At 35.4% G+C, this 27,055-nt stretch overlaps 1 protein-coding gene and 1 pseudogene across 7 annotated transcripts in view; both read right to left on the bottom strand.

Annotated features, from left to right (window-relative positions):
* Positions 1-21,555, bottom strand: part of ABCA6 (ATP binding cassette subfamily A member 6) — a 62,621-nt gene extending 41,066 nt beyond the window's left edge. For 2 of the 7 annotated variants that reach the window (XM_037809403.1, XM_037809406.1), the window contains exons 1-8: positions 21,388-21,551; positions 20,361-20,507; positions 18,640-18,844; positions 10,836-10,997; positions 9,183-9,286; positions 8,563-8,789; positions 5,881-6,022; positions 4,691-4,876 (exon numbers count right to left, since the gene is read on the bottom strand). In XM_037809403.1, coding sequence (XP_037665331.1) covers positions 4,691-4,876; positions 5,881-6,022; positions 8,563-8,789; positions 9,183-9,286; positions 10,836-10,997; positions 18,640-18,844; positions 20,361-20,456 — 1,122 coding nt within the window. In that variant the 5' untranslated portion in view covers positions 20,457-20,507; positions 21,388-21,551. Of the gene's footprint in view, positions 1-4,690; positions 4,877-5,880; positions 6,023-8,562; positions 8,790-9,182; positions 9,287-10,835; positions 10,998-11,439; positions 11,605-18,639; positions 18,845-20,360; positions 20,508-21,387 lie in introns of those variants that run through there. The other 5 variants (XR_005212723.1, XM_037809405.1, XM_037809404.1 and 2 more) reach the window with 5 other exon arrangements.
* A 2,337-nt stretch (positions 21,556-23,892) lies between these two features.
* Positions 23,893-24,978, bottom strand: LOC119514811 (annotated as a pseudogene).
* Between the last annotated feature and the right edge of the window lie 2,077 nt (positions 24,979-27,055).

Raw genomic sequence — 27,055 nt, forward strand, 5'->3', positions numbered from 1 at the left:
TGTAGATACAGCTACGGGACTGCTGCTGGCCTTCCCAGGGGTCAAGGCCAACTAACGAACTACCATACCTAGCTTAGAAAAATTAAGTGCGTTTTTCAGTTCCCCATACATGTGGACAGCGATAGGGGACCCCCTTCACTGGGTAATTAATCCAGGCCTGGGCTACAGAACATAATGTCCTTTGGACGTTTCACTTGCCCTATAATCCCACACAACAACTAGGTTAATTGAAAGAATGAATGACCTTTTAAAGGAACACTTAAAGAATAATAGAAATTCCTTACAACAATGGACCCAACGACTGTACCAGCATTAACTCCAGACCCAAAGTGGTGGCTCCGTCTCCTGTGGAAATGCTAACCGCAGGGCCCATGTAGGCCTCACAAATTCAAATAAGAGGGGCCAGCAGCAAGGCAGGGATAATAACCTGCTCTTGCCTGTGCCACAGACACTAGAAATTGGGGAAAATAAGGTCAACTGGCTCTGGTTCTGGCTCATGCAGCCAAGCTGGTTGAGAATCCTAAGCCCATGGGGCACTATGCCAAAGATTATTTGTATTTCCCATCTGGGACCCCGATCCCCCAGGGAACTGTATGTGTAACTTTGCAACCCCAAACTAACTAGATCTGACCCTGAAGGGCTCCCCACAGGGAGAGAAAATATGGCATTTTAAAAACCCCTCACCTAGAACTCTTCTATCCACTAATGAAAACTCAGCTTATATATTGTTCCTACATGTGCTATTAATTCTAGTTAAAAAAATTGCATATTACTGTTTCAATAATGCATTAACTAAAGTGTTTTAAGTATTTAGCATTATTCTAACAAGTTTTAATTTTAGTGGTAATTGTATGCTGTAGAATGTCTGCTTGAAAACGGTTTCCAAAATTATTTTGGTAACTTAAGTATACAAGGTATAAAGGATGTTTTGTACAAAAAGGAAAAGGAAAGTAGTTTTGTCCTAAATGACCGGTTGTTTCAGAATGAAAGAGAAAATGTAGGACAAAAACCTGTATGGATATTGAAAGTTGCAGAAAATTTGCGGAAAGGGAAATTAATTTCTGTGGACAAAAGTTAGGAAATGGCAAAACAAACAAACAAAACTAGGTATAGAATAAAGCAGACTGCCTGGCAGTTTTATCCTTTAGCTATTTTAGCCACAGGTGCACGTGTGCTTTAATTAATATTCAATGTTGTGTATATGTACCCGATAACTCACAAAATATAATACAAGCTCTTGATCACATGCCAGATCATATACAAAATATTGAACATTTATCTGATGATCCTTTGTCCAAATGGTTTAACTCTTTAACTTAGCCATGGTGCCACTTGTTAACAGGATTACTGTTCATATGTACTGGATTACTTGCACTCTGCTGTTCACTGACTTGTTAGGAATTATGGGTGCAATGTCTGTCCTATGGTTGATGCAAATTACTGCATGGGGGTGGAAGGTGGGAGCCCCAGACCCCAAGTGTCTTGAAGACTGCACACAGAAGTTTGCTTGACCTAGGACAGTTAAGGTTTCACCTATTCTCCCTGTAATATCAGATGCTAAATGTAATCTATACTGGAAACTACCTCCTCCCTGAGATTCCCTGAGATACTGTTATCTACAAGATAATCTATAATCCTCCCCTCTTCCCTGTTGATTACAATCAATCCCTCCCTATGTTGCACAACCCCTGGACTATTTTCATGTTGAGCTCTGAACTTGCTGCCATTCAGAGCAGCTCCTGAATGCATTCAGAGAAGCTCCTGAATTCAGGGCAACATGACTTGACTTTCCCACTCTGTCAGTAAGCCCCATAATAAAGGCTCATGTCTCAAGGTGCCTGGTGCTTTCTTCAGTCATTTGGCTACAAAAGCCCTCTTGGGCCATGACACTACATGTACATGGAGCCATGTACTAGTTCTAGATACTAAGTGCCTTTCATATCATCTCATTCAATCTTCCTCAAAGATTATTATTTTTATTATTATTATCTGAATTTTATTTTTATCTGCATTTTATATATAATGAAACTGAAGCACAGAGAGGTTGAGTAGCATAACCAGTCAAAGTCAAAATCACACATCTAGGAGTGGCCAAGCTAGAATCTGAATATAGGAAGCCCAGCTTCCAAGGCCAGGTTCTTACTCAAAATCCTGTACTACTTCTCAATTTATGTTAAAATGTTAACATTTACATAAAAAATTTGGGTTTATTACAGGAATGAAAGGCTGGGTCAACATTTAAAAATCTATCAGTGTAATTTAACATCAAATAGATTAACTTAATAGATGCAAAAAAAAATTTCATAAAATTTGATATTAATTAATGTTAAAGAAAATCTCATAGCAAACTAAAAAGAAAAGGGAAGTTCCTTAATCTGGAGAAGGAAATGCACAAAGACCAAAATCAAGCATCATGATTAATGGTGAAAGTTTTTCCTTTGTCTGCATTTCTATTCAACATTGTACTAGGGGTCCTGACCTATGCAGTAAGACAAGAAACAATAAATAAAAGGCATAAATAATGCAAAGAAAAAAATACCACTACTATTTCAGACAATATGATTAGATATGTATAAATTCCATGGCCAATATACAAAAGTCAGTTGAACAACAAATATTTAGAAAATAAGTATTTCAACAAAGATGCCATTTATAATAGTATCAAAAATATCAAACACTTTGGAATAAATCAAGCAAAAATGTGTAAGAACTCTATACTGAAAACTAAAACAATTGCTGAGGGAAATTGAAGATTTAAATGAATGTAAAGTTATGGCAAAAACTAAAATGATATCAGTTCCCACCAGATTGAAAACTCCAGCTGTGTCAAAATCTCAATAGCTTCGCATTGTACATGCACATGTATATGTATGTAATTTGATAAGCTAATTCTAAAATTTACATCATTACAACACCCTGTACTACCTCTCCTATTCTAGGAGAATAGACAAAATCCTCTTGAAAATGAAAATGAAGTGGTGAAAGTGTCTCTGCCAAATATCAAGACATGTATTAAAGCAAAACAATTAAGATAATGTGCTATTGGTGCAAGGATAGACATATGGACTAATACATGATTGACTGAATTAGGATAAAGGAATCTCTGCAATTCATTCAGGGAAAGAATGTTCTTTTCAATAAACAGAGCTAAAGCAATCAGATATTCATATAGGAAATTAACATTGACCTCTGTTGACACATACACAAAAATTATTTTGAAATAGATTTGTACATAAATGTAAAAGATGAAATAATCAAGCTTCTAGAAGAAAATGCAATAGTCTTGGGGCAGGTAAGATCTCTTAAACAGACACAAAAGCACTCTACATAAAACAAAAAAAGTTGACCAACTGGACTTAATCAAAATTAAGAAACTCTGTTCACCAAAATTACAATTTATAGAATAAAAAATGCAAGCAACAAATAACTGAAATATGTCTCATATCCAGCATATATAAACAGTGCCTACAAAGCCAAAAATTAAAAAAAAAAAATAGGGAACTTTGTAGAAAAATGGAGAAATGATCTAGATTGGAAATTTACAAGAAAAAATCCAAAAACATTTAAAAAGTAACATTAAACATGTGAAAAAGTATACAGCTTTGTCACTAATCAGGGAAAAGCAAATTAGGACCATGATGATATATGACTACTTATCCACCAGAATGGCTACAACTTAAAAGACTGACAATACCAAATGTTGGTAAAGACATGGAGCAACTGGAATTCTCAAACACTGCTGGTGAAAATACAAATCGGGACAGCCACTTTGGAAAAATAAAAATTTGACGGTAGCTATTAAGATTAACATGTACATATTCTACTTTCCAATATTCAAGTCTTAGATGTATAGCAAACAGAATTGAATGCCCATATTCATTGGGAGACATATTCAAGAATATTTATAACAGCATTATTAATAATAGTCAAAAACTGGAAACTATTGCTGTCCATCAGTAATTATATAGTTTTTCAAACAATAGGATACTATAACAGAATACACTGAAGTTACACACAAAATGTGGATAACAACTAAAAACATAATGTTGAATGAAAAAGCCAGATTTTCAGCAATGAATTTTGTACAATATCACTCACATAAAATTCAAAAAGAGAAAACTAAAAAATATACTTAAGGATGCAAACTTACATGGTAACGAAAGGCAAGGAAGTAATTATCATAGAAGTGAATTTTACTTTTAGAAGAAAAGAGTAGTTAGCAAACTTCTAGAGTGATGCCACATTCTATTTCTTGGCCTTGTTCATGGTTAGTCTGATTTACGTTATAATTATTTGCTAAACTGTATTTTTATGTTTTGAATTTTTAATATTTAATTCACAGTTCACAAAATAAAATATTTTTAAAAGACATTTACACAACAGAATGCTTTCAATCTGTGAACTGAAATGCTTCCAATCTGTGAATCTGTATGTGTGTGTGTGTCTGTGTGTGTTAGAAGAAAATTTTTGAAAACCAAAACACGTCTGAGAGGAAGTTTTTCTTATTCAAGTTTCCTTGTGAGATGACAATTTTTGTACAATGTAGTAATATTTTTTTAAATTTAGCTTTACAATAGAAGGATTGCTTAGAATAAAAGTTCTTATCTAGACAGTCTGTTGATTATAAGGGGTCATGAAATATCAAATTCTTTTGAATATTTAATAATAAACCAACTAATGATGCTCTTACCTGAGCCCATCCAGCAGTGAAGGCAAAGGGGCTACAAATACTCAAAATCCATTCCAAAGCTGAAGGAAGTTGTCTGTGTAGTACAGTTAATCCCACACATCCCCAAAAGAAAGTGAAGAGGAATACAACCAAACTGGTGAAGACAGTTTTCTTTAACAATATGCTCACCAAGAATACTAAAGCTATCTGAAAGAGAAGACATTTAGCTGGTTATATATACATATATATAATTTTACTTTTAGAAGAAAAGGGTATTTAGCAAACTTCTGGAGTGATGCCACATTCTATTTTTTGGCCTTGTTCACGGTTACTCTGATTTACGTTATAATTATTTGCTAAACTGTATATTTATGTTTTGAATTTTTAATATTTAATTCACAGTTCACAAAATAAAATATTTTTAAAAGACATTTACACAACAGAATATATATGTTATGATAAAAATATAAACATAAATTCTCAGTGAAATCACTGAAAATCATTGGAAGCACAATAAAATACGGGACTTTATATCATAACATAAATATGTACCACTGAGACAGTGATGCAAATATTAAAGTATAATTATTCTCAGTCCTTCCCTTCACCCTCTTTTAAAGAGAGTCTTTATTTGTCCCACAAAGATGCTGGACTTTTGTTGCTGAGGTAAGGGTGGGTAAAGGCTGTATGCAGGGCTGAGGAAAGAGCAGAAGAGCAGATTTGGAAAAATTGAGACACTAAATTAATGTTCATATGGTGCATCTACATACCCTTTGCAGAACGATGGAAAAGGGGAAGAAATCAGGGGCCCTTATTCATAGAAGAGAGAGAGCAGTAAAATGGGAACCAGTGCAAGGTGGAGTCTTAGAGGGGGAAGAGATACTATAATAAGTATGTCATTGAGGCCCTTGTGGAGAAAGATGGGTCCACAGCTCAAAAACATTCTCAGTAATCCAGAATAGTCTTTGATAATTTGAGAGTCAAAACTTTTTTTTTTTTTTTTTTTTTGAGACATCATTTTGTTAATTCAGACCTTTAGGCAAAAAAGAAACCGATTTTATTTGGGTTACATCATTTTCTCACATACATAGAGACTTTCTCAAGCAAACACAGAAAACAATGGACATAAAATAAGTAACTATATGAGGGATATTTACTACATACAGCTAAGACCTTAAGTAGGGAAAGTGATTATAAATTTATGAACTTACCAAAGACAGGCCATACAGGAAAAAGAGTGTAAATATGACCATGAAGCCTGTCATGGCTATAATTTGGGCAGATGCTACGACAACTGCAACGATTATGGATATAATGAAAGTGAAGCCAGCATAGATTAAACCCCAAGACAGCCTACACAAAGACAAAAAGTTATTTACATTATTTTAACTTAATTATGAAATACTTAAAACATACTCAGATAGCTGAAGAATAATACAATGATGACCCTGGTACCTGCCATCTAGATTAATAACTATAACAAAAACAGTTGAAGTCCCCAGTGCACCCTTTCTCTGATCACAATTTTCCTTCCTCTTCCACAAAGGTAACCACTTACCTAAATATGCTGTTTATAATTCCATGCATTTTATCTTCACTACATATGCATGAAGCCTGTTATAGCACAGGTGCCAATTAGCCAAAAAGGATCCCACAATCCACTATTAACTGGAAACAACAGCCTGGTTGTGTGGGTGCTTTCTGGCTGGTTGTCAGCTCTGTATATGTGTCTTGTCCAAATAGTGTACTATTGTATAAATAGTATACTGTATGTTTTCTTCTGCAACTTGCCTTTATCAGCCAACATTAACAATATTATACACTACTGTATAATATTCCACTGTATGAATATATCACAATGTTCTCTTGCCCATGGACAGTTAGGTTGTTTCTAATTTTTTTTTTTTTTTTTGCCATTACAATGTTGCTAAGAGCATTCTTGTACTCGTCTTTTTAGGGAAATGCATAAGAATTTCTGTAAGATGGAATTGCTGAATTAAAGTGGGTGAGCATTTTGCATCTTCACCTTAGATATTTCCAAGCTATTCTAATTGTAGAATTGGAAGGGAACTTAACAGCTGCTAATCCATCAAGTAGATCTGGAAGGATTTGTGGACGATGATAATTTCACCATTCTTGAGGATCTCAGGAGGCAGCACCCCCCTCCACTCTCCTTAGTTGTGGAAAATTAATATCTCATAATTCCACCAAGCCATTCCATTCTCACTATTCCCATTCATGATTTCTTTACTTAAACCGATATAACTTATTTTACACCTTTAAATGTTCACATTGTTTTGCTTTAGATGCGGCAGTGTTCACATTTTTTGAGGTAGTTATTAAGAAGCAGTATACAATTTTAGAGCTAACAAGTCTATAAGTGTTTCAGTCCAAGATTCTCACTTTTCAGATGAGGAAACTGCTGTCCATATTTTAAGTTAATGGGCTTATCTGAGATCACAGAGTAACTTAGTACAAAGCTAGGATGAAGCCATAGGCTTCCTCTCAGTCCAGAGCTCCTTCCCCTACATTAAAAGAAAAGCCTAATTACATAAGAACTCGACAGCTGAGGAATATAGCAAAAATACTAAACCAGGACCTTGCATTAATAAGTCCCAGCAGAATATGCTTATGCTGGACTTACTTGCTGCTTGCTTATTTGACTTCTTTTTAAATTTCATGTCATTGCAGTGATTCAGTCTGTTAGAAACATCCACATTTTTTAAAGGGCCTTTACCACATTGTGCAGAACCCACTTCATGAGTACAAAGGGAACTACTTTAGTTGGAAATGGAAACACCACAAACGAAGGAAATTAGAAAAAGGAACTGGTTGCAGGGGTGGGGTAGGGGTTGGAAAGAGATGTAAATAAACATATGGAAACCCATATGCTAAAAACAAAACAATTCAGACATCACATTTCTTAAGAAATGTTTCTTTAGAACATTTCTTAAGAACATTAAGTAATGTTTCTTAAGAACATTTCTTAAGAATATTTTCTTGATATAGGGAAAAAAGAGAACTATCTCCCAGGGTTCAATATTTTAAAATGTTATGTTTCTTTTGGGGTAAAATAGAGAGATTGTTTTTCTTTTTTTCCTTTTACCAGATAGTATGGATTTTGTAACTGATTGTATTGCAAAATTCTCTGCTTTAGTCACTCTTTATTATTTTGTTAGGTCTTTGTTCTTACTCTTCAATTACTTGTTTTTATTATAATACAAAAGCACACACACATACATTTCAAAATCTTTGAAATCATCTGTGCAATGGGGCAAGATATAAATATTTCAAGAGATGGAGACCTTCTTATGTGACAGCCCACGTGCTGCACATGCTGTGTACGTTATACAGGTTTTCTTAAAAATAAAATGTAATATCTTCATATTTTATTTAGTTGCTTCAAAAAAATACATCCTTGGTGGCCAAGGCCCTGAACATAAATTAGGCTTTATAGGATTATACTTTCTTCAATGTTACAAGCCACGAGAAATCAACTGATAACTGTGGGTAGACCTGCAGACCTGTGGGAGAGCTACAATCAGGACGTGGATTTGAGCCACAATTCTGCTATTGAAGTCCTCTCTCTGACCCTGAGCAACTGCTTTATCCTCCTTGACCTTCATTTTCCTTGTTTTCAAACTGTTTATCACCTCTATCCCACGGTTAGATTAGTACAATCAGGACACAGAAAAAGTGCCCTGCAAATTTTGATCGCTATTGTTGTATAGCAAAATTTAACAAAGACATAATAAAAAAAAAAAAAAAAAAAAGAACAAAAGGAAAAGTAGCCAGTGCATCAAATTTAAATCATGATGTTCTGAAACAATAATATTTTTTTACTTCTTTATTTCCCTCTTTGTTAATAAGCCCTACATGAATTGGATACTCACCAGAATGCTGAATCTTGTAGGCCCATCATTTTCATCAAATCCTTAAGCCTTTTCCTCTCTTTTGTAACACTGAGTGATACAAAATATATAAATGGGAAGAAATAAAGCAAACAGTAGAAAATAAACATCTCATACATAAATATGTCTTTAGCAATGAAAGGTAATGTCTTCATATTTATACCAGTAACCGACATCAACTCCTCCATCACAGAGTGATTTGTTGTGATCTAAAAAAGGGTTTAAACAAATAAAATCATTATTTAAAGTACAGAAACTAGTGAAATATGAATAAGTGCTGTGGACTGTACCAATGTCAATTTCCTGGTTTTAATATTGTACTATGGTTATGGTTACCGTTGGGGCAAATGGATGATGGATGCATGTACCTCCCTGTTCATTGTTTCTGCAACTTCCTGTGAATCTGTAAGTATTTAGAAGTAGTTTCTTAAAAACAAGCAAAATGTTCCTTTGTCTAAATCCAATTCCAGCACTTCTATACCTGCTATATTATATAAACATATGAAAATCTGAATGCATATCATCTTTTATCAAAATGTTCATGCCTCAGGAATCAGTTTACATCAATTATTAGAACTTTTTGATTCAGATTCAGCACTTACCTCTATAATAGCAGAATTAATGGCAGTTTGTAAGGTCACAAATCCTCTTTCCCAGTACTGGGACAGTAAACATGAAAACCAATCATATCCATGCCAGCAATGAGCTGTAAGTACAAAGAAAACCACAGCCATCATCATTATGGGATCAAGACAGTTTGGAGAATATGAAACAAGAATCCATGAAAAAATAATCCAGAGAAGTTTCAACTAGTCATAACTTTTAAATACATTGAAAAAGGAAGCTAATGAAAATTCTTAATAAGGTAATCTTCTTCACATAAACCACAGCATGTATAGAATTTCTTAGAAAATATAAAGATATGAAAGCAAAGAACACTCTGCTGCAGCCATATGGGACTCCTTGCTGTGCCTCAAAACACCAAAGGCTTCTAGCTGTAGAATTTTTTTGCACTTGAATGCTCTCCCTCTAGATGGATACATGGCTCACTCCCTCCATTTATGCTGATCTCTTTTAAAAAGTAACCTCATACAAAGGCCTTTTCTGGCCACCCTAACAGTGAAATATCTAAAATCGCTTCTCTTCCCAGTCTCCATCTTCTAAAGCTTTTTTATGCTTGTTGCTTTGCTCACCCCCTGACAGACTACATATGTATTTATTTGTTTATTGACTTCCCTTCTTTCCCTGGCCTTTTCCCCTGGCCATGGCTAGAATGGTTCATGAAAGTAGGCTCTACATTTTGTTCACTTTTATCCCCAGGGCCAAGCACAGTGCAGGACACAGAATACGCCCTCAGTGGAAGAAAGAAAAGAAACCAATTCTATAACTCACTTCAATTCTACTTCCAAAAGCCTCTCAAATCCATCCACCTCTCTTTCTCTCAGCTGCCTCCACTCTGGGCTAAACTACCATAATCTCCCTTGCTGGTTTTATTGCGTTCTCCCTGGCTCTTCTGCGATCCATTTTCCAGGCTCTGTCAGAGGTGCTCCATTAGGCCTGGGAATCGAATCACGTCTCTACCATGATTAAAGCACCTCAGTGGCTATCAGTGGCTATCCAAGGCCCTAGGTTTACAGTAATCCCCAAAACCTAGCCCTCGTGTCACTTCAGCCTCCTTCTGCCACCACATTCTTTTCTATGTTCTCTGTTTTGCTGCAAGGCTCTTCTTTCAGATCTATCAACGGTGCCATTTCAACATCCTTGGGCTTTAACACTTGCCATTCTTCTATCTGAAACACAATCCCCCTCACAGCTCATAACTACTGATCCTTCTGGTCTTAGTTTAAACCTCACTTCCTCAGGTAAGACTTTCCTGATCCTACAGCTTAGTAGGACTCACTGGTCTTAGTCACCAGAATACCCTTCTTGGCACTTTTCTTTAATTGTTCACTGTAAATATTTCCTTCTTAACTGAAATCTCACCAGAGGCTGGAACATCAGTCTTGATGACTCCTCCACCTGTTGTACCTTATACATGCTGACCTCAATACATATACAGGGAATCATTCTACAAGTTTGTTGAGAGTCATCCTCTGGTGGGGAGATATGATTGACCTTGGAATAAGTTCAGCAATAAAATGTGCTTTATTACTTTTCTAATGTCCCATTGAAAGCATCTCTATGACCCATACCCACCTGCTTCTTTTACTAAAAACATGACAAATGTTATAATTATATTTTATATGGGAAGTCACCTAAGAAATCTTCTTCCACCATAAATGGAATGTCATACCCCTGAAAACATTTCAACTTATATGAGAAAGTGTCATTAAAGATGATTCCCACAATGTCTGGAAAATTCTCTAGAATTATTTTATCCATTGATTTTTGATCTGGCACTCCAATGACTTCTTTTCCTGTGAATTACAAGGTAAAAACAGACATAGGAGATTGTTACAGGGACACAAAACTAAATGTTATATCCAACTATGCCATTAACTGTTTTCCACTGAATTAAACTAAGAGTCATTTTGCACTGAAATCAAACATGTCCTAAAAGGCAAGAGGGAAATTTTTTTCTAATATTTTAGATTCTAAAATCAGGAAAAATGCATGAGAATTTAATGTTTTCTTTTAATAAGGGCAGATATAAAGGCAAGTTTCAGGTACATAAAAACATTATACCAGGATAAACATGCATAAGAGAATTGGAGTACAAACATCAGAGGTAACTGTAGTTACCATATAGCCAGAGGATGCCAGATTTCAGATTTCTGAAGCAAAGGCTCCTCACATGCCATTTGCCTTATCAAAAACCAAGATCATAAGATGACTCTTTCAAACAGCCAGAATTTTCACCTGTTAGAAATCAAGGACCAAAGAGTAGATAGCCAGGGAGATGACATCATCATGATGAAATAAGACATCCCTGAAAAAGCCGCCCCAGAGATTCAATGAATAAAAGGACAAATCCCACTTGCTTCCAACTCTGGAGAATGGTAAAGACTGTAGAAGGACTCCACAAATGCTGAATTGAAGAAAAATAAAAAGATCAGGTAGGAAATTTCTGGAGTGGTCCCGTCAGTCTGTTCCCCTCCCCCTCACTTGATCTCACACAACTTGGGAGTCACACAGAGGCAGCAGCCCAGTTCCCTCCCACCACAGACACAAACTTTGGAGCCACTCAAAGCAACAAGTTAGAACCCCACACAAATCCAGGCACAGGTTCCCAAGTCTGCAGAGACCCAGGCAGAACACAAGCCGCTGAAGATTGCTGCATGCAAAAGTGCCCTGGAAAGGGGGGGAGTGACTGTGGTAGAACTGTTAACAAGGGGTGTGCTCATTCAATCCAGTTTCTGTTGGCTGGACCACCTAAATGCAAAACAGACATATCTGGATTGATCCACCTCTCTGGATTGACCTCATTTTGTTCCCTAGGGTGGGATACCCTCATGGGGAAGAAACTGGAGGCAGAAAAGTCTCACACACTAAAAGGGGTGGGGGGCAAAGTAAACTGCTGTAAGACAGGATGGGTCCTACAACTAAGAAGTGTCAGCTTAAGGGAGCACTGAGTGAAGGAGAGAATTTAAACAAATCATAGGAGCTGGGGAGAAAATTCTGCACAAAAACAAACAGAACAGATCAAGATTCCCAGAGAAGGAAGAAATGAAAGAAAGCTTTATCCTGGAGGTGAAACAATTGCACAGAAAGTACAATCTTAAAAAGTGTACTGCATATCAGGGAAAGAATCAGATGAAGAAGAGCTGAGGAAATCTGAACAAGTAAACTCAGGCTATTCTAAAGGTCAAGAATAAGTGCCAAAGTAGAACTTTAACACAAAGCCAATCAATAATAAAACCCTAGACAAGAGAAACTGATCTTCAGAATTCACTCATCAAGATAATAAGATGTCTAGATATCAGCAAAAAATTACAAGCCATAATAAGGAAGAGAAAGATATGGCTCAGTCAAGGGAACAAATTAAAACTTCAGAGGAGAAACAGAATTTAGAACAAAGAATCAAAGAAATTTTAAAAAATCTCCTAAATCAATTAAGGAGATAGAGGAAAATATGGATAGAGAGATAAAGACTATTAAGAGATAGTATGAGAGCATAAAGAAGAAATTAGAAGTATAAAAAGAAATCTAACATAAATTGTGGGAAGAAACACAACAGTAGAGATTAGAAATACACTGGGAGCATACAACAGCAGATTTGAACAGGCAGAAGAAAGAATTAGTGAACGAGAAAACAGGACAATTGAAATAATAAAATCAGACAAATAGATAGAGAAAAGTGTAGAAAAATTAATCAGTGTCTCCGGGACATGAGTGAATACACAAAACACACAAACATATACATCATGGATCTCTCAGAAGGAGAAGAGAAGGGAAGAGGGACAGACAGGATACTTGAGGAAATAATGGCTGAAAATTTCCCAACTGTTATGAAAGATATACATGTCCAACAAGCGCAATGTACTCCAAACAGAATAAATCATAATAGATCTACCCCAAGACACATACCAATCAGAATGTCAAATGTAAAAGATAAAGAGAGAATTCTGAAAGCAGCCAGAGAAAAGCAATTAATCACATATAAGGGATCCTCAATAAGAATAGGTGCCAATTTCTCATCAGAGCAATGGAGGTGAGAAGGCAGTGGTATGATGGATTTAAGGTACTAAAGAGAAAACCTTCCAGCCCCAAATTCTTTATCTGGCAGAACTGTCCTTCAAAAATGAGGGAGAGATTAAAATATTTACAGCTAACCAGAAACTGAGAGAGTTCTCCAAAAAGAGACCTGCCCTACAAGAATTATTAAAGGGAGCTCTGCAGTCCGAAAGGAAAATACAGGAGAGGGTGGCTTGGGGTACTACAAAGAAATGAAGATTATCCATAAGGGTATCTGAAAGGGTAAATGCAAAAACTCAATAGTATTGCATCCTCAATATACAACTCTACTCTTTAACTCCTTTAAGTTATAATACAACCAAACAAGAAAAAGGCATATTTCCTGAACATGCAAAATATAAAGTGGTAAAGTGGGACAAAAACAACATAAAGAGGGAATACAGGGGGATATGGGAGCAGAAAACATGTATATTACTGAAGCTAGTTAGTATCTTTTCAAATTAATAGGTTATAGATTTATGATGTATAATATAAACCCCATGGCAACCACAAGAAAGTATTTTAAGATTTACGGAAATTAGGAAGAGATTAGTCAGATACATCACAAATGATCAACTATACAGAAAAGTAAATTACAATAAAGGAAAAGAGAGACAAAAAAAGATATGATGTAAAAAAACAAAGGAAAAAATGGCTGAAGTACAGACTTTTCAGTAATGACACTGAATGTTAATGAATTAAAAATCCCCAATCAAAAGACACACATTGGAAGAATGGATAAAAAAGCATGTTGGAAAAAGGTAATCCATGCAAATAGCAACCAAAAAAGAGCTGGGGTAGTTTTACTAATATCCAATAAAATAGACTTTAAGTCAAAAGCTGTTAGACAAAAAGAAGGACATTACATATTAATAAAAGGTACAATCCATCAAGAAGAAATAACAATCATAAATATTTATGCACCTAACTACAGTGCCTCAAAATACATGAGTCAAACACTGGCAAAAGTGAAGGGAGAAATAGACACCTCTACAATAATAGTTGGAGAGTTCAATACATTACTCTCATAATAATAGATAGAACATCTGGAGAGAAGATCAAGATGCAAACAGATAATTTGAATAATATGATAAATGAACTAGACCTAACAGACATATACAGAACATTGCATCCCCAAACAGCAGGATATACATTGTTCTCAAGTACATATGGATCATTCTCCAGGAGAGACCACAAATTGTGTCACAAAATAAGTCTCAATAAATTTAAAAGGATTGAAATCATACAAAGCCTCTTCCCTGACCCTAATAGAATGAAGCTGGAAATCAATAACATGCGAAGAACTGGAAAATCCACAAATATGTGGAAGTTAAATAGCACACTCTTAAGCAACCCTCAAAAACTTAAAAAACCCTAACTCTAACCCTAACACTAACACTTACATTAAACACTTACATTAAAAAGGAAGAAATAGCTAAAATTGAACACTTAACTGCTCACTTGGAGGAAATAGAAACAACAACAACAACAACTAATCCAAAAGCAAGCACAAGGAAAGAAATAAAGATTAGAGAAGAGATAAATGAAATTGAGAATAACAAAACAATAGCTAGAATTAATAAAACCAAAAATTGATTCTTTGAAAATATCAATAAAATTGACAAACCCTTAGTTAGACTGACAAAGAAAAAAGAGAGAAGATGCAAATAAATAAAATCAGGAATGGGAGAGGGGGCATTACTACTATCTAGAAATAAATGAAAGGGATCATAAGAGGCTATTATGAACAACTGTATGCCAACTAATTAGATAATCTAGATGAAATTCTTAGAAACACTTGAACAACCTACACTGACTCTAGAAGAAATAGAAGACTTCAATAGACCAATTACAAGTAAAGAGATTGAATCAGTCATCAAAAACCTCCCAACAAAGAAAGCCCAGGACCAGAATGCCTTACAAATGAATTCTACCAATCATTCCAAGAAGAACTAATACCAATCCTGCTCAAACTCTTCCAAAGAATTGAAGAAGAGAGAACACTACCTAACTCCTTCTATGAAGCAAACATCACCCTGATATCTAAGCCAGATAAATGTACTACAAGAAAAGAAAATTGCAGACCAAGTTCTCTAATGAATATACATGAAAAAATCCTTAACAAAATACTTGCAAATTGAATCTAATAGCACATTGAAAGAATTATACACCATAATCATGTGGATTTTATCCTTGGTATGTAAAGGTGTTTCAACATACAAAAATCAATTAATGTAATACACCACATTTAAAAAACAAAGGGAAAAACACACAATCATCTCAATTGACAGAGAAAATGCATTTAACAAAATCCAGCACCCCTTCTTGATAAAAACAAACAGAAAACTAGGAATAGAAAGAAAGTTCCTCAAAATGATAGAGAACATGGATAAAACCCCAAAGCTAGCATCACACTCAACAGTGAAGACTGAAAGCTTTCCCTCTAAGATCAGGAACAAGACAAGGAAACCCACAATCACCACTGTTATTCAACATTGTGTTATAAGTTCTAGGTAGAGCAGTTAGGCAATAAAAATAAATAAAGTCTTCAAATTGGAAAGGAAGAAGTAAAACTTTCACTATTTGCTATGACATATCCTATATAGAGAAACTCTCAAAAAATCTACAACAAAGCTACTAGAGCTAATATGTGAATTCAGCAAAGTGGCAGGGTTCAAGGTCAACACACAAAAATCAGTAGTGTCTCTTTACACTAGTAATAATCAATCTGAATAGGAAATCAAGAAAAAAATCCACTTAAAGTAGCAACTAAAAGAATCAAATATCTAGGAATAAATCTAACCAAGGATGTAAAGGATTTGAATACAGAAAACTACAAAATATTGCTAAAAGAAATCAAAGATGACCTAAATAAATGAAAGGACTTTCCAAGTTCATGGACTGGAAGACAAATTATCATTAAGATGTCAATTTTACCCAACTTGAAGTCACAGATTCAACACAATGCCAATCAAAATTCCAACCACCTACTTTGCAGAAATGAGAAAGCTAATTATCAAATTTATTTGGAAGGGTAAGGGGTCCAGAATAGCCAAAACATCCTGAAAAAGAAGAATGAAGTTGAAGGACTCACACTTCCTGACTTTTAAGCACATTACAAAACTACGGCTGTTGAAACAGTGTGGTACTGACACAAGGGTAGATATATTGACCAATGGAATCAAATTGAGCATTCAGAAATAGATCGTTACATGTATGTTCAATTGATTTTTGACAAGGCTGCCAAGTTCACTCAAATGGGACAGAATATTCTCTTCAACAAATGGTGCTGGGAGAACTGGATATCCAGATGCAAAGAAATGAGAGAAGACCCCTATTTCACACCATATACAAAACTTAACTCAAAATGGATCAAAGACCTAAATAGAAGAACCAGGACTATAAAACTCATAGAAGAAAATGTAGGGAAGCATCTTTAGGATCTTGTGTTAGACAATGTTTTTTTAGACTTTACACCCAAAGCACAAGCAATGAAAGAAAAAATAGATAAATGAGACCTCTTCAAAACTAAAAACTTCTGTGCATCAAAGGACTATTTCACAAATGTGAAAAGACAACCTATTCAATGAGAGAAAATATTTGGAAACCACATATCCTACAAGGATTTACTATCCAGAATATATAAAGAAATCCTACAACTCAACAATAAAAAGATAACCCAATTTAAAAATGGGCAAAAGACTTGAATAGACAATTCTCCAAAGAATATATACAAATGCCAAAAAAGCACAAGATTCTCAACATCACTAGCTATTAGTGAAATGCAAATCAAAACTACATTTCATACCCACTAGCATGGCTGCTATTAAAAATACAGAAAAATTACAATTGATGGAGAAGCTGTGGAGAAATAGGGACCCTTATTCAGTGCTGATGGGAATGTAGAATGGTGCAGCCATTGTGGAAGACAGTTTGGCAGTTCTTCAGGAAGCTAAGTGCAGAATTACTATATGACCCAGGAACCCCACTTCTAGGTATATATCCAGAAGAACTGAAAGCAGGGTCTCAAACAGATACTTGCACATCAATTTTCATAGCAGCATTATTCACAGTTACCCAAAGATGGAAGCAACCAAATGTCTATCAACTGAAGAATGAACACACAAAATGTGGTATATACAATCAATGGAATATTATTCAGTCATAAAAAGGAATGAAGTCCTGATACAAGTGACAACATGAATGAACCTTGAGGACATTATGCTGAGTGAAATAAGACAGACACAAAAGGACAGATACTGTATGATCTCCCTGATATGACTAATTATAATAAGCAAACTCACAGAGTTAGAATCTAGAATATAGGTTACCAGGGGATAGACTGGGAGTAGAGATGAGGAGTTGATGCTCAATTTGTACAGAATTTCTATTTAGGTTGATTGTAAAGTTTTGGAAATGGATGGTCCTGATGGTAGCACATTATTGTGAGTGTAATTAACAACATTGAATAATATATGTCAATGTGGTTAAAAGGAGGAAATTTTAGGTGACAAATGTTACTAGAATAAAAATTAAATGATGAAATCAGAATGTATAACTCAATGAACCCTATTGTAGATGATTGACTAAAGTTAACAGTACAAGAATGTTCTATTATGAATTGTAACAAATGTACAAAACTATTTCAAGGTGTTTATGGGGAAAAAAATCACCTAATGTAAACTGTGGACTAAGGTTAGTGATATTATTTTAACATTCTTTCATCAATTGTAATAAAGGTACCATACTAATGCAATGTGTCAACAATGGGGGGAGGTTATATGGGAATGCTATTTTTTTACATTATTTTTCTGTAAACCTACAACTCATCTAATTAAAAAAAAATTAGAAAAGAAAAAAGAAGATAGCCAGACTATACCCAACTTGGCCATGAGTGAAATAATACATTTTGTTTATCCTGGTTACATAATGACCTCATTTAGAATGAAGACCTTTAACAATGTTTAAATATTACAGTATGTGCAGAATAATCTTTAGATGATCTATCCTTACTTTTCATAGTTCTGGAGTTGTCATTCAATAACCATGCCTAAATTTCTGTTATTTAGATGGTTTATTTCCCTGAGTTATAAATCTTAATCATTATATTTCCATGTTAAAAATCCCACTTCCACTAATCAGAAGATTTGAAATTGTAAATTTATTGTTTAGCAACATTCCAACAGAAACACAGGCCTTCCTAAATTTGACCTTCATCAGTTTAACAGGCTAATTGTTGTGAGTTAGAAAAAATAACTGATTTTATGTTATCTTGATACCTAAATAATTAACCTCATGCATCATTATTTCTTCAAACTAAACATGTATACATCTTATAAATAAATATAATAACATCAGTAAATTGTTTTCCATTAGTATACCTACCTTTCAAAAAGGGAGCAAGTGCTGTTTTATTCATTATCTGCTGGGTTATACTAGAAATTGGTGTATACACAACCTTTATAGAAGAGGTATTAAATTTATCGACCCTTCCAAGATCCTGAGGAGGCATTTCAGGAACCCGAAAATTTTCTCTGAAATATGAAAATAGGCCCATATACAGTCCTAGAAGTATTGGGAGGCCCCATTCCTATAAAACATAAAAAATAGAACAAATTTAGATTATGTGTCCTTAAACAGCTCCGTCAACAGCAACTAATTATTGAAAACAAATTCCAGTATTACCCTATAGTTGGCTTCTCTTTGTTCTCTGCCCTTCAAGGCAATGGAAAATCAATAAAAGATAAATACTGGGATAGTAGCCAAAGTGCTATTCTTCAATACTAGAACCCAAATTTTGCATTAAATTGTAAACTAGTGCAGGAGTCATTGTATAAACAGGATGATGATTTATATTTATACACATGGGCAGCATATTCTAGAGACAGAGAGAGAGAGAGAGAGAGAGAGAGTTTATGTATCAAAGCAAGGAGGGAATTTTTTTCAATGTTTTAGGCTCTAGAGTCAGGAGAAATGCATGAACATTAAGTGTTTTCTTTCAATAATAGTAGGCATCAGGGCAAGATTTAGGTACACAAAGCATATTATACTAGGATAAACATGCATAAAAGAACTGGAGTACAAAAAAGAGAGGTAATTGTCATAGTTACTATATAGTCAGAGGATTCCAGATTTCAGATTTACTGAAGCAGAGGCACCTCACATGAGTTCATGGGAACAAATCACAATGCTTTTGTTGGTTGTCATATCCTTGTATTGGAAACCAAAGAAAATGAAAAGGAATGGAGCAGAAAAGATTATCTGATGGTTCAGCAATATCAGTGATCTCTTTCTTCTTTGCAAATATTAGATTGTATGCTTAGCCCCCTCCCAAATTAAGTGGGACCATGTGATTGAGATCTGGCCAGTGGAATGTGGGCAGGTGTAATACACTCCACTTCCAGACCTGGCTCATGGAAACTTGCACAACCTGCTGTATTCTCTGTCTCAGCTTCTCTTTCCTGATCTTCTGAATGGATGCAGAGGAGCCGGTGGAGATCTCCAAGCCCCAGGACATAGAAGAGTCCCTAAATGAAGGAGCCTGGGTCCCTGAATGACAGAGTGGAGAAGATTCCTTTACCCACCCATTCCCACCCCACTTATACCACCAAACCTGATCAAACTATGATAAGAGTGACAAACTTTGCTCTGCTAATTCGCTGAAATTTGAGGTTGTTACCAGTAGTTACCCTCTTGCGTAATGCAAACTGACAATCAGTGGTGTAATATGGTCATAATTCTTGGAAATAACCTTGAAAATAAGTCCCCCAAATTAAAATTCATCACTTTCTGCTAGGCAACATTTTGATAATACCTAGGCTCTACATGTATAAGATGTGGTAGCAGCTATAACGGTTGCTGTAATTTACCATATAATTACATTTTTACTTACTCTCCTTTAAAAAAAAAATCAGTAATACTTTTAATCCTTACAATTCTACATTATTTTTCAACAACTGCCAGGAGTCTCTCAGTGCAACAAATATGACTAGAGACAACCTCAAAAATCAAGAAATAAATTCTGCTAATTAAAATATGAGAACCATTACACAATGAAATAAAAATAACAGTATTAATTGTGGAAAGATACAAGCTTTCAAGCATACCAACAAGCTCTCTCTTTTCTTCCTCCATTTTTTAAGAAAATTCTTATACAGAAGGGCTTGAGTTTGCTGCCACACACTTTTCTTTTTCTTATTCATTTTGCCTGTTCATTTCATGACAAGGAGAGAGTAATTATGGTGGAGTACAAACTAGAAAAAAATGGCATAATCAGAAAAAAACTTGATCATATGTTTCAGTAAAGAACTGCAAAAAAAAGGCTTTAAAATATTAGTTCAATCATCCATGCATGTAACATTTTGCCTCAAATATATTCACTTTAAGTTATGTAGAGGAGGGTGTGATGATGGGGAGGTAAAGTGACATCAAAATTTTACTAAAACATAGAGTAATACAATGGAAAAGGTATAGGTAGAGTTTAGAATCTGCAAGATACTTCACATTTTTTTATCTTTTATAACAGGAATTTAATTATATGAATAGAGTAGTTGAATTCTATCTCATGTTATTAATAGTCGTTTCTTCTTTGTATTTAGATAGAAACACCAAAGCTACAAATTAACATCAGAATTCTGATTACTTAAATTCATCTGAATAAAAATCATGTCTATTCGATACAATACCAATGAAATAACCTTCCAGACTGAATAGACAATTTTTATTAAAATATTTAGGTCACAAGATAACAATTCAAACTACTTGCAACTTGAGCCTGAGAGAAGAACAAAAATATTTTTCTTAATTTTCTACAAAATAAATTTTTGAAAACAGAAATCACATAGGAAAGTAATTTTGCCCAAGTATTTGCAAATAAACAGAAACTTTTTTTGAGTTTTTATATTCTTTAATTAAATTCTTACAGATTTGTATATGAAAATATTCAGACAATTCCCTCTTAGTTAATAGAGAAGCAATAAAATTTAGTTGGGAAAACAGATTATTTAAATTATCAGCTCTTCAATATAAAATACATAAGTATTCAGAAATATCTGAAAAATAGATTGATTTTAGCAGTGCCCACCCACATATTTGGCAAAGCACACACACACACACAAACAGAGCTTTACTTACTGTCCGCAAAATTAGGAAAAGTATTCTGGAACCACTGATAAACCAGTTCTCTTTTTTTCTTAAGCAACAAGTATAACTTCTTTATTGCTGCTCCCTTTATTCCTTTAAGTGGGTATCTACTTCCAACAATTCTTATCCAGGCTGGCTTCTGAAAAGGGTGTGGTCAAACCGATGTGCACATGATGAACTTGTTTTGTTTTATGTGTTTTTTTTTTCCCCCTAAAACAATTATTCTGCAGGGAAATGACCGTTCACTGGTTGGTTACTCATTTCACAGGGAATTAAATGAATCCTGTGTTTGTTCATTTGGCCTTTCAACTCCAGAGATAAGGGGGAAATGGTTAAACAAGGAAAATGGGACTAGCCTAACAGACATGATGAGACCAAAGTGGGAGAAAAAACAATGAAAGAGTAAAAACAATAACTAACCAAACAAAGCTGTTACTTTTTAAATGAGAAATCTCTAAGTTATTTTTTTTCACTACTGATGTTTAAACACAACTGCTAATCATATATTTTATCTAATTAATTTAAAATAAGTGGGCAGAACATACTGGAGATGAATATGCCTAATAGCTCAAAGCAATTCCTAGATCTATCTTGTAGAAACACTTAAGTTGGACAAATGAAGAATTATAAAGAATTCTGTTTTTCCCACAATGTTCATAGTGGGAGCAGGATTTCATAAGATGTAATGAGCAAAATAAAAGTATGTGGATTACTTAAGAATAGAAAACATATAAAAGGATTCAGGTGATGTTTTTGTGCATGAAGACTAGAAAAAATGAAATGTATTCAATTCCCATTGCATGGCTTATCTTTCTCTCTAGAGTTGCAAACATTTCTTGTCCTGCCAAAGAGAATGGCAAAACAGGAAAACAAAGTCCATGAATTGGGAAATCTCAAATATTTGAAATGGCTCCCAATCCACAGATGTTAATAATCATAACGCTGAGAGCAATGTTCTGGAGAAAAGGGGGATAATTTTTAAAAACACTGTTAATGTCATATATTATGTATGTACATTTCTCTCCTTGGTTGTTAATTCTATTTTTGAAAATTGCCGACTGTGAAATATTTTATGTCCCTTAAATTAAAATATTGACAAGAACAAAAGTAGCAAAGATGTCCTAAATGTCACATGATTGGGGAAAGGGAGGTGTTAGAAGGTATAAACACTGTTAAAAATTGTATCGGTCAATAGGCCAATTGGAAATCTAAGTCTTTTCAATCACTTGGAATATAGTTCAGGTTCTGTTGTTAGAGTTGTTTTATATTCTATACATTCCATCTTAGAAATCATTTTCACTTTCCCTTTCTTACAATTGCATTAAAATTCACTGCTATAATATCAATGCTTTTTAGAAAAAATATTTTCTACTGGTTTCATTTTTCCTTACAGTTTTTTGTTTTGTTTTTGTTTTGTTTTGTTTTGTTTGCTTGCTTTTGGTTTCCAGGGCATTTTATTTATTAAATTCTATTCAATATGCCATCAACAGTTCCCCTGTGTGTATTGTGCTGATAAATAGACACTAAGAGGATTTAACAAGTTCTTCATTTAATAAGTCTGAATTCATTTCATGATATTGTACACTGTAATCAGTTAAAACAGAATTATTTTTAACAGATCTTAGTTTAAAAAAGTCATAGACACTGTGAGTTTTGTATAAACTGGTGAATAGTAAGTTAGTTCCTTTCTTTTGACTTATAAGCCTCAACTTCACCACGGAATAAAAAATGCAGGTGAAAGAAAGCATAACCAGTCACTCGTATAGAACAGAATAGTTTCTATAATTTGAAGCTTTCTTAATGGTCAGGTTCAGGCCTGACCCAACTGTAAAAAAGATTACTTAATGAATAACCTACATATGGAAATTGGGTAAAATGTTATTAACTTTAATCATTAATAGCTTAAACAACACTATATTACTAACTGCTATTTGAAATAAAAAACCTATTTTGAATCCCCTAGAAGACAGCATGTTTATATAACCATGCCACCTAGTGGCGCTTTAACAGAAACCTCGGCTTTAGGAAAGAGTCATAAACATTTAAAACAATGGCTTTAATCATCATGGTTTGTTTCAACAGTATGCATTTTATGACAATAACATGAACAGATTCAGAGCACCCTAGGGCTCTCTTTATATCCTAAAGAAAGCAAACATTTACATTATTCATGTGTTGTACTGAATTTAAAAAAGATCAATGGTACACTTATCCCTTAGGTTAAACTGTAGTGGGGTGTACAGTTTTACACCTTCAGTTAAGTTGTTTGCCAAAGGAATAGAAAACCAAAAAACAAAACAAAACACTATTCTTAGGAATGGAAAAGTCTTTCATTTGCTGTTATAACCAGCAAATGCCATTCATTAAATCAAAACTGGTGGTGGTGGGGGTGTCCCCCCCATCTATTTGTGCAAGCTGACCAGTAAACATTACAATTTTTAAAATGGTTATATACTATATGTTACAAGTCCCAACCAGGTAGTGTCAAAATGACATCTATTTCTTTGCTTGCTTTGTGATCATATCCCTTGGTGATGTTACGGTCCAGTGGCATTCAGCTTCTTTTTCTCTGCAGGCTTTAAAATCTGAAAAGAACACGTTAGCATTTCATCCACAGTCATTATGGCATCTGCACTGTCAAACTCTCCACAACAATTGGGTGCAGAAAACAGAGTGACCAACTGACTCTTGGCAAAATTTCACATCCATCTTCAACCACCTGATGGGCTCTACATGTAAGATCCAAACCATGCTTATGGAGAAATTTGGCAACCACTTCTGCACCAAATGTGAAAGACACTCGTCTGTCATTTTCCACCCCAGCCTAAGACACCTTTATTGGGTCAGACCACAAAAGGCAACAAAGAAGTCCTTGATCTGGTGCATCAGTTGGTTGCATAATTTGCCAAATCTCCTCCACAGATAGAAGATCTGGTAAAAAACTTTTACTCCATGACAGCAGAGCATTTTCTCAACCACAATGGCTGCTATAGGTAAACAGTTACAGCAGTCTGTGAAAGTTCTCCATGATTTAATGTTGTATCTTCTTTTACATTCATCATAAAATCCATAAATCCTATTGATCTGGCACATTCGTGGTTTCCTCGGAGAAGGGAAAATTCTCGGGATCTTTTATTTGTAGGCCAATAAGAGGTAGATTGTCTCCAATGACTGCTTCTCTCTGTCCACACAGTCCCCAAGAAACAGGTAGCTGCTTTCTGGTGGGAAACCACCGTGCTCAAAAACTCGAAGCGAATCATAGTATTGCCCATGGATATCACCACAAATTCTGAGTGGCGCTTCCAATTTTAGTAGGATAGGCTGACTGAGAAAGATCTCCCGAGACTTAAAGCACAAACCTCTGATTTCATTCTCCTGTAGCTTGACATTCTTAACCAGACTTGGACCCTCTCACTTCAGCAGCCGTTGGATGATGCTGTCAACGTTGCGCTTATCTATATCCGCCACCGCTTTCCCACCGCCCACCCGCCTGCAGCGGCACCACCACCAGCTGGCGCCCGGGACTTACCCCCTTCCCACGCCACGAGCGCAGAGCAGTGGTGGCGAAGTGGGGACAGCCATGGCGAGTTCCCCCAGCTGCCACGCTCCCTGCTTCTTCCTTTCTTCCCGCTGGAACCACGAGAGCTCTTCCTATTTTTTCTTGTGTGTCTTTGTCTTTTATCATTCTTGACTTCTTTATTCTGGTCTATTTTCACTTCATGGGCCATTTTCCTTACTTCAACCTGAAGATTTCCCCACAAATGGTGACCTAATATGATGAGGAAGTTCCCAACCTCTAGAAGCTCATTGAAATGTGGGTAAAATATATCCAAAATAGAGGTTCAGATATATAACCAGGAAAAAGAAAAAAGGAGGAGGAAAGAGAGAAACAATGGGAGAAATGAAGAAAGAAGGGAAGGCACATTCCCACGTGTTAAAAATGAAAAGGGCAATTAAAGCCAGAGCTGTGGGTAGAGTTCCTGAGATCCCATCTGTCCAAGGAGGTGCTGGATCGAGACCCAGGCCCTGGGTGTCCTAATGTCCCAGTGGCATTGCAGACTTTGGGCCTGGAGATTTGGAAGGCTATAATTCACATCTCTGCATGAATCCAGAAGCTTTGCAGGACTCTTCAGTGCTAGAAATAGAGACTAGAAAAACTTCAGCTACTGCAACAGGGAAGAGTAAGCACATATTTTCTCCCCCCATATATATCTGTGGAAAATGAAAACCTCAAACACATGCCAGGTACAGGAAACAGGAGTGGGATCTGAATTTATTCTCTCTGCATGGTATAGAGACAGAACCATAGTATCATGTCTAAGAACAATGTCATAGTTGTTAGTTTATGTTCTCTTGAGCCATATAGAATGTAATGCAAAGGACAGAACATGTAAAATATTGAAAAGGTTAAAAGACATGAAAGAATAAGGATGCACAGCACATGTCTAATAGGCATTCCATAATAAAACAGAGAGAATATATAATAGGAAACATTCAGAGATAAAATGGATGAGCATTTTCCAGAATTGAAAACATGAGTGAGCCCTCAGATTAGAAAAACAAACTGTGTCCTGGCAGAGTTTTTTTGTTTTTTTTTTTTTTTTAATTAACAACTAACTACTTTGAAGTGAGTTTTCAAAATACAAAAGAGAGAGAGAGATTAAAAACATACTAAAAACAACCAAAGTAGAAAAGGTAGATTACTAAAGTTCAAAGGACAAAAGATGTCATAAAACAATGGAATGTCCTAAAGGAGTAAAGAGAAAACTGTCAACCTCAAATTCTACAGCCAGCTATATTAGCACAAAAAAAAGACATCTTCAACCAGAGTTTACCACCCACACACCCTGACTGAAAGAATACTAAAGGATGTACTTCAATTAAAAAAATAACAAGACAGCAAACTGAACTCAGAAGGAAAGAGTTGACAATGAGAAGCATTTGGTACATTGTCATGGCCCAAGGGGGTTTTTGCAGCTGAAGGACCAAAGAAGGCACCGGGCATGGTTTGAGACATGAGCTTTTATTCAGGGCTTACTTGCAAGGAATGGAATTCAGTCAAGCTGCTCTGAAGTCAGGAGCTGCTGCGAATGGCGGCTGGTTTAGAGCTCAGAGTGAAAGTTCTCTGCGCTTTGGGGCAGACTGGTCAAGCCAGTTACAGGGGCTTGAGACAGAGACATTCCAGTGGGTATGACAGCGTAAGCATGGGAACGGGGGTCTTGTGACATAGGGAACGATAGATTGTAGTCAACAGGAAAGAAGGAATGATTATAGATGAACTTGTATATAATAGTATCTCAGGGAGTTTAGGAAGGAGGTGAACTATAGATTACATTTAGCGCAGGAGGCCTGATTTTACAAGGAGAGTAGGTCAAACCTTAACTGACCTAGGTCATGCAAGCTGCTGTGTGCACAGTCTTCAAGGCCCTTAGGGAAGGCCCTGGGCCCAGGGATCTCACATATATATATTGTCAAAACTAAATATTCATTGACTGTAAATAATAATTTCATGGGAGAAGAGAGAGAACTTTCCACCAACTTACATACTTTTTCAGCCTCTGCTGATGGAATCTTAGAGGTTACTGTGATTTCATAGGGCTTTAATAGCTAGTCAAAAATAGCAGTAGGAGTTGACATGGGAGTGGAGAGTGGTTTTTAT

This window comes from Choloepus didactylus, chromosome 18, assembly GCF_015220235.1.
Source record: "Choloepus didactylus isolate mChoDid1 chromosome 18, mChoDid1.pri, whole genome shotgun sequence".
Taxonomy (NCBI): domain Eukaryota; kingdom Metazoa; phylum Chordata; class Mammalia; order Pilosa; family Megalonychidae; genus Choloepus; species Choloepus didactylus.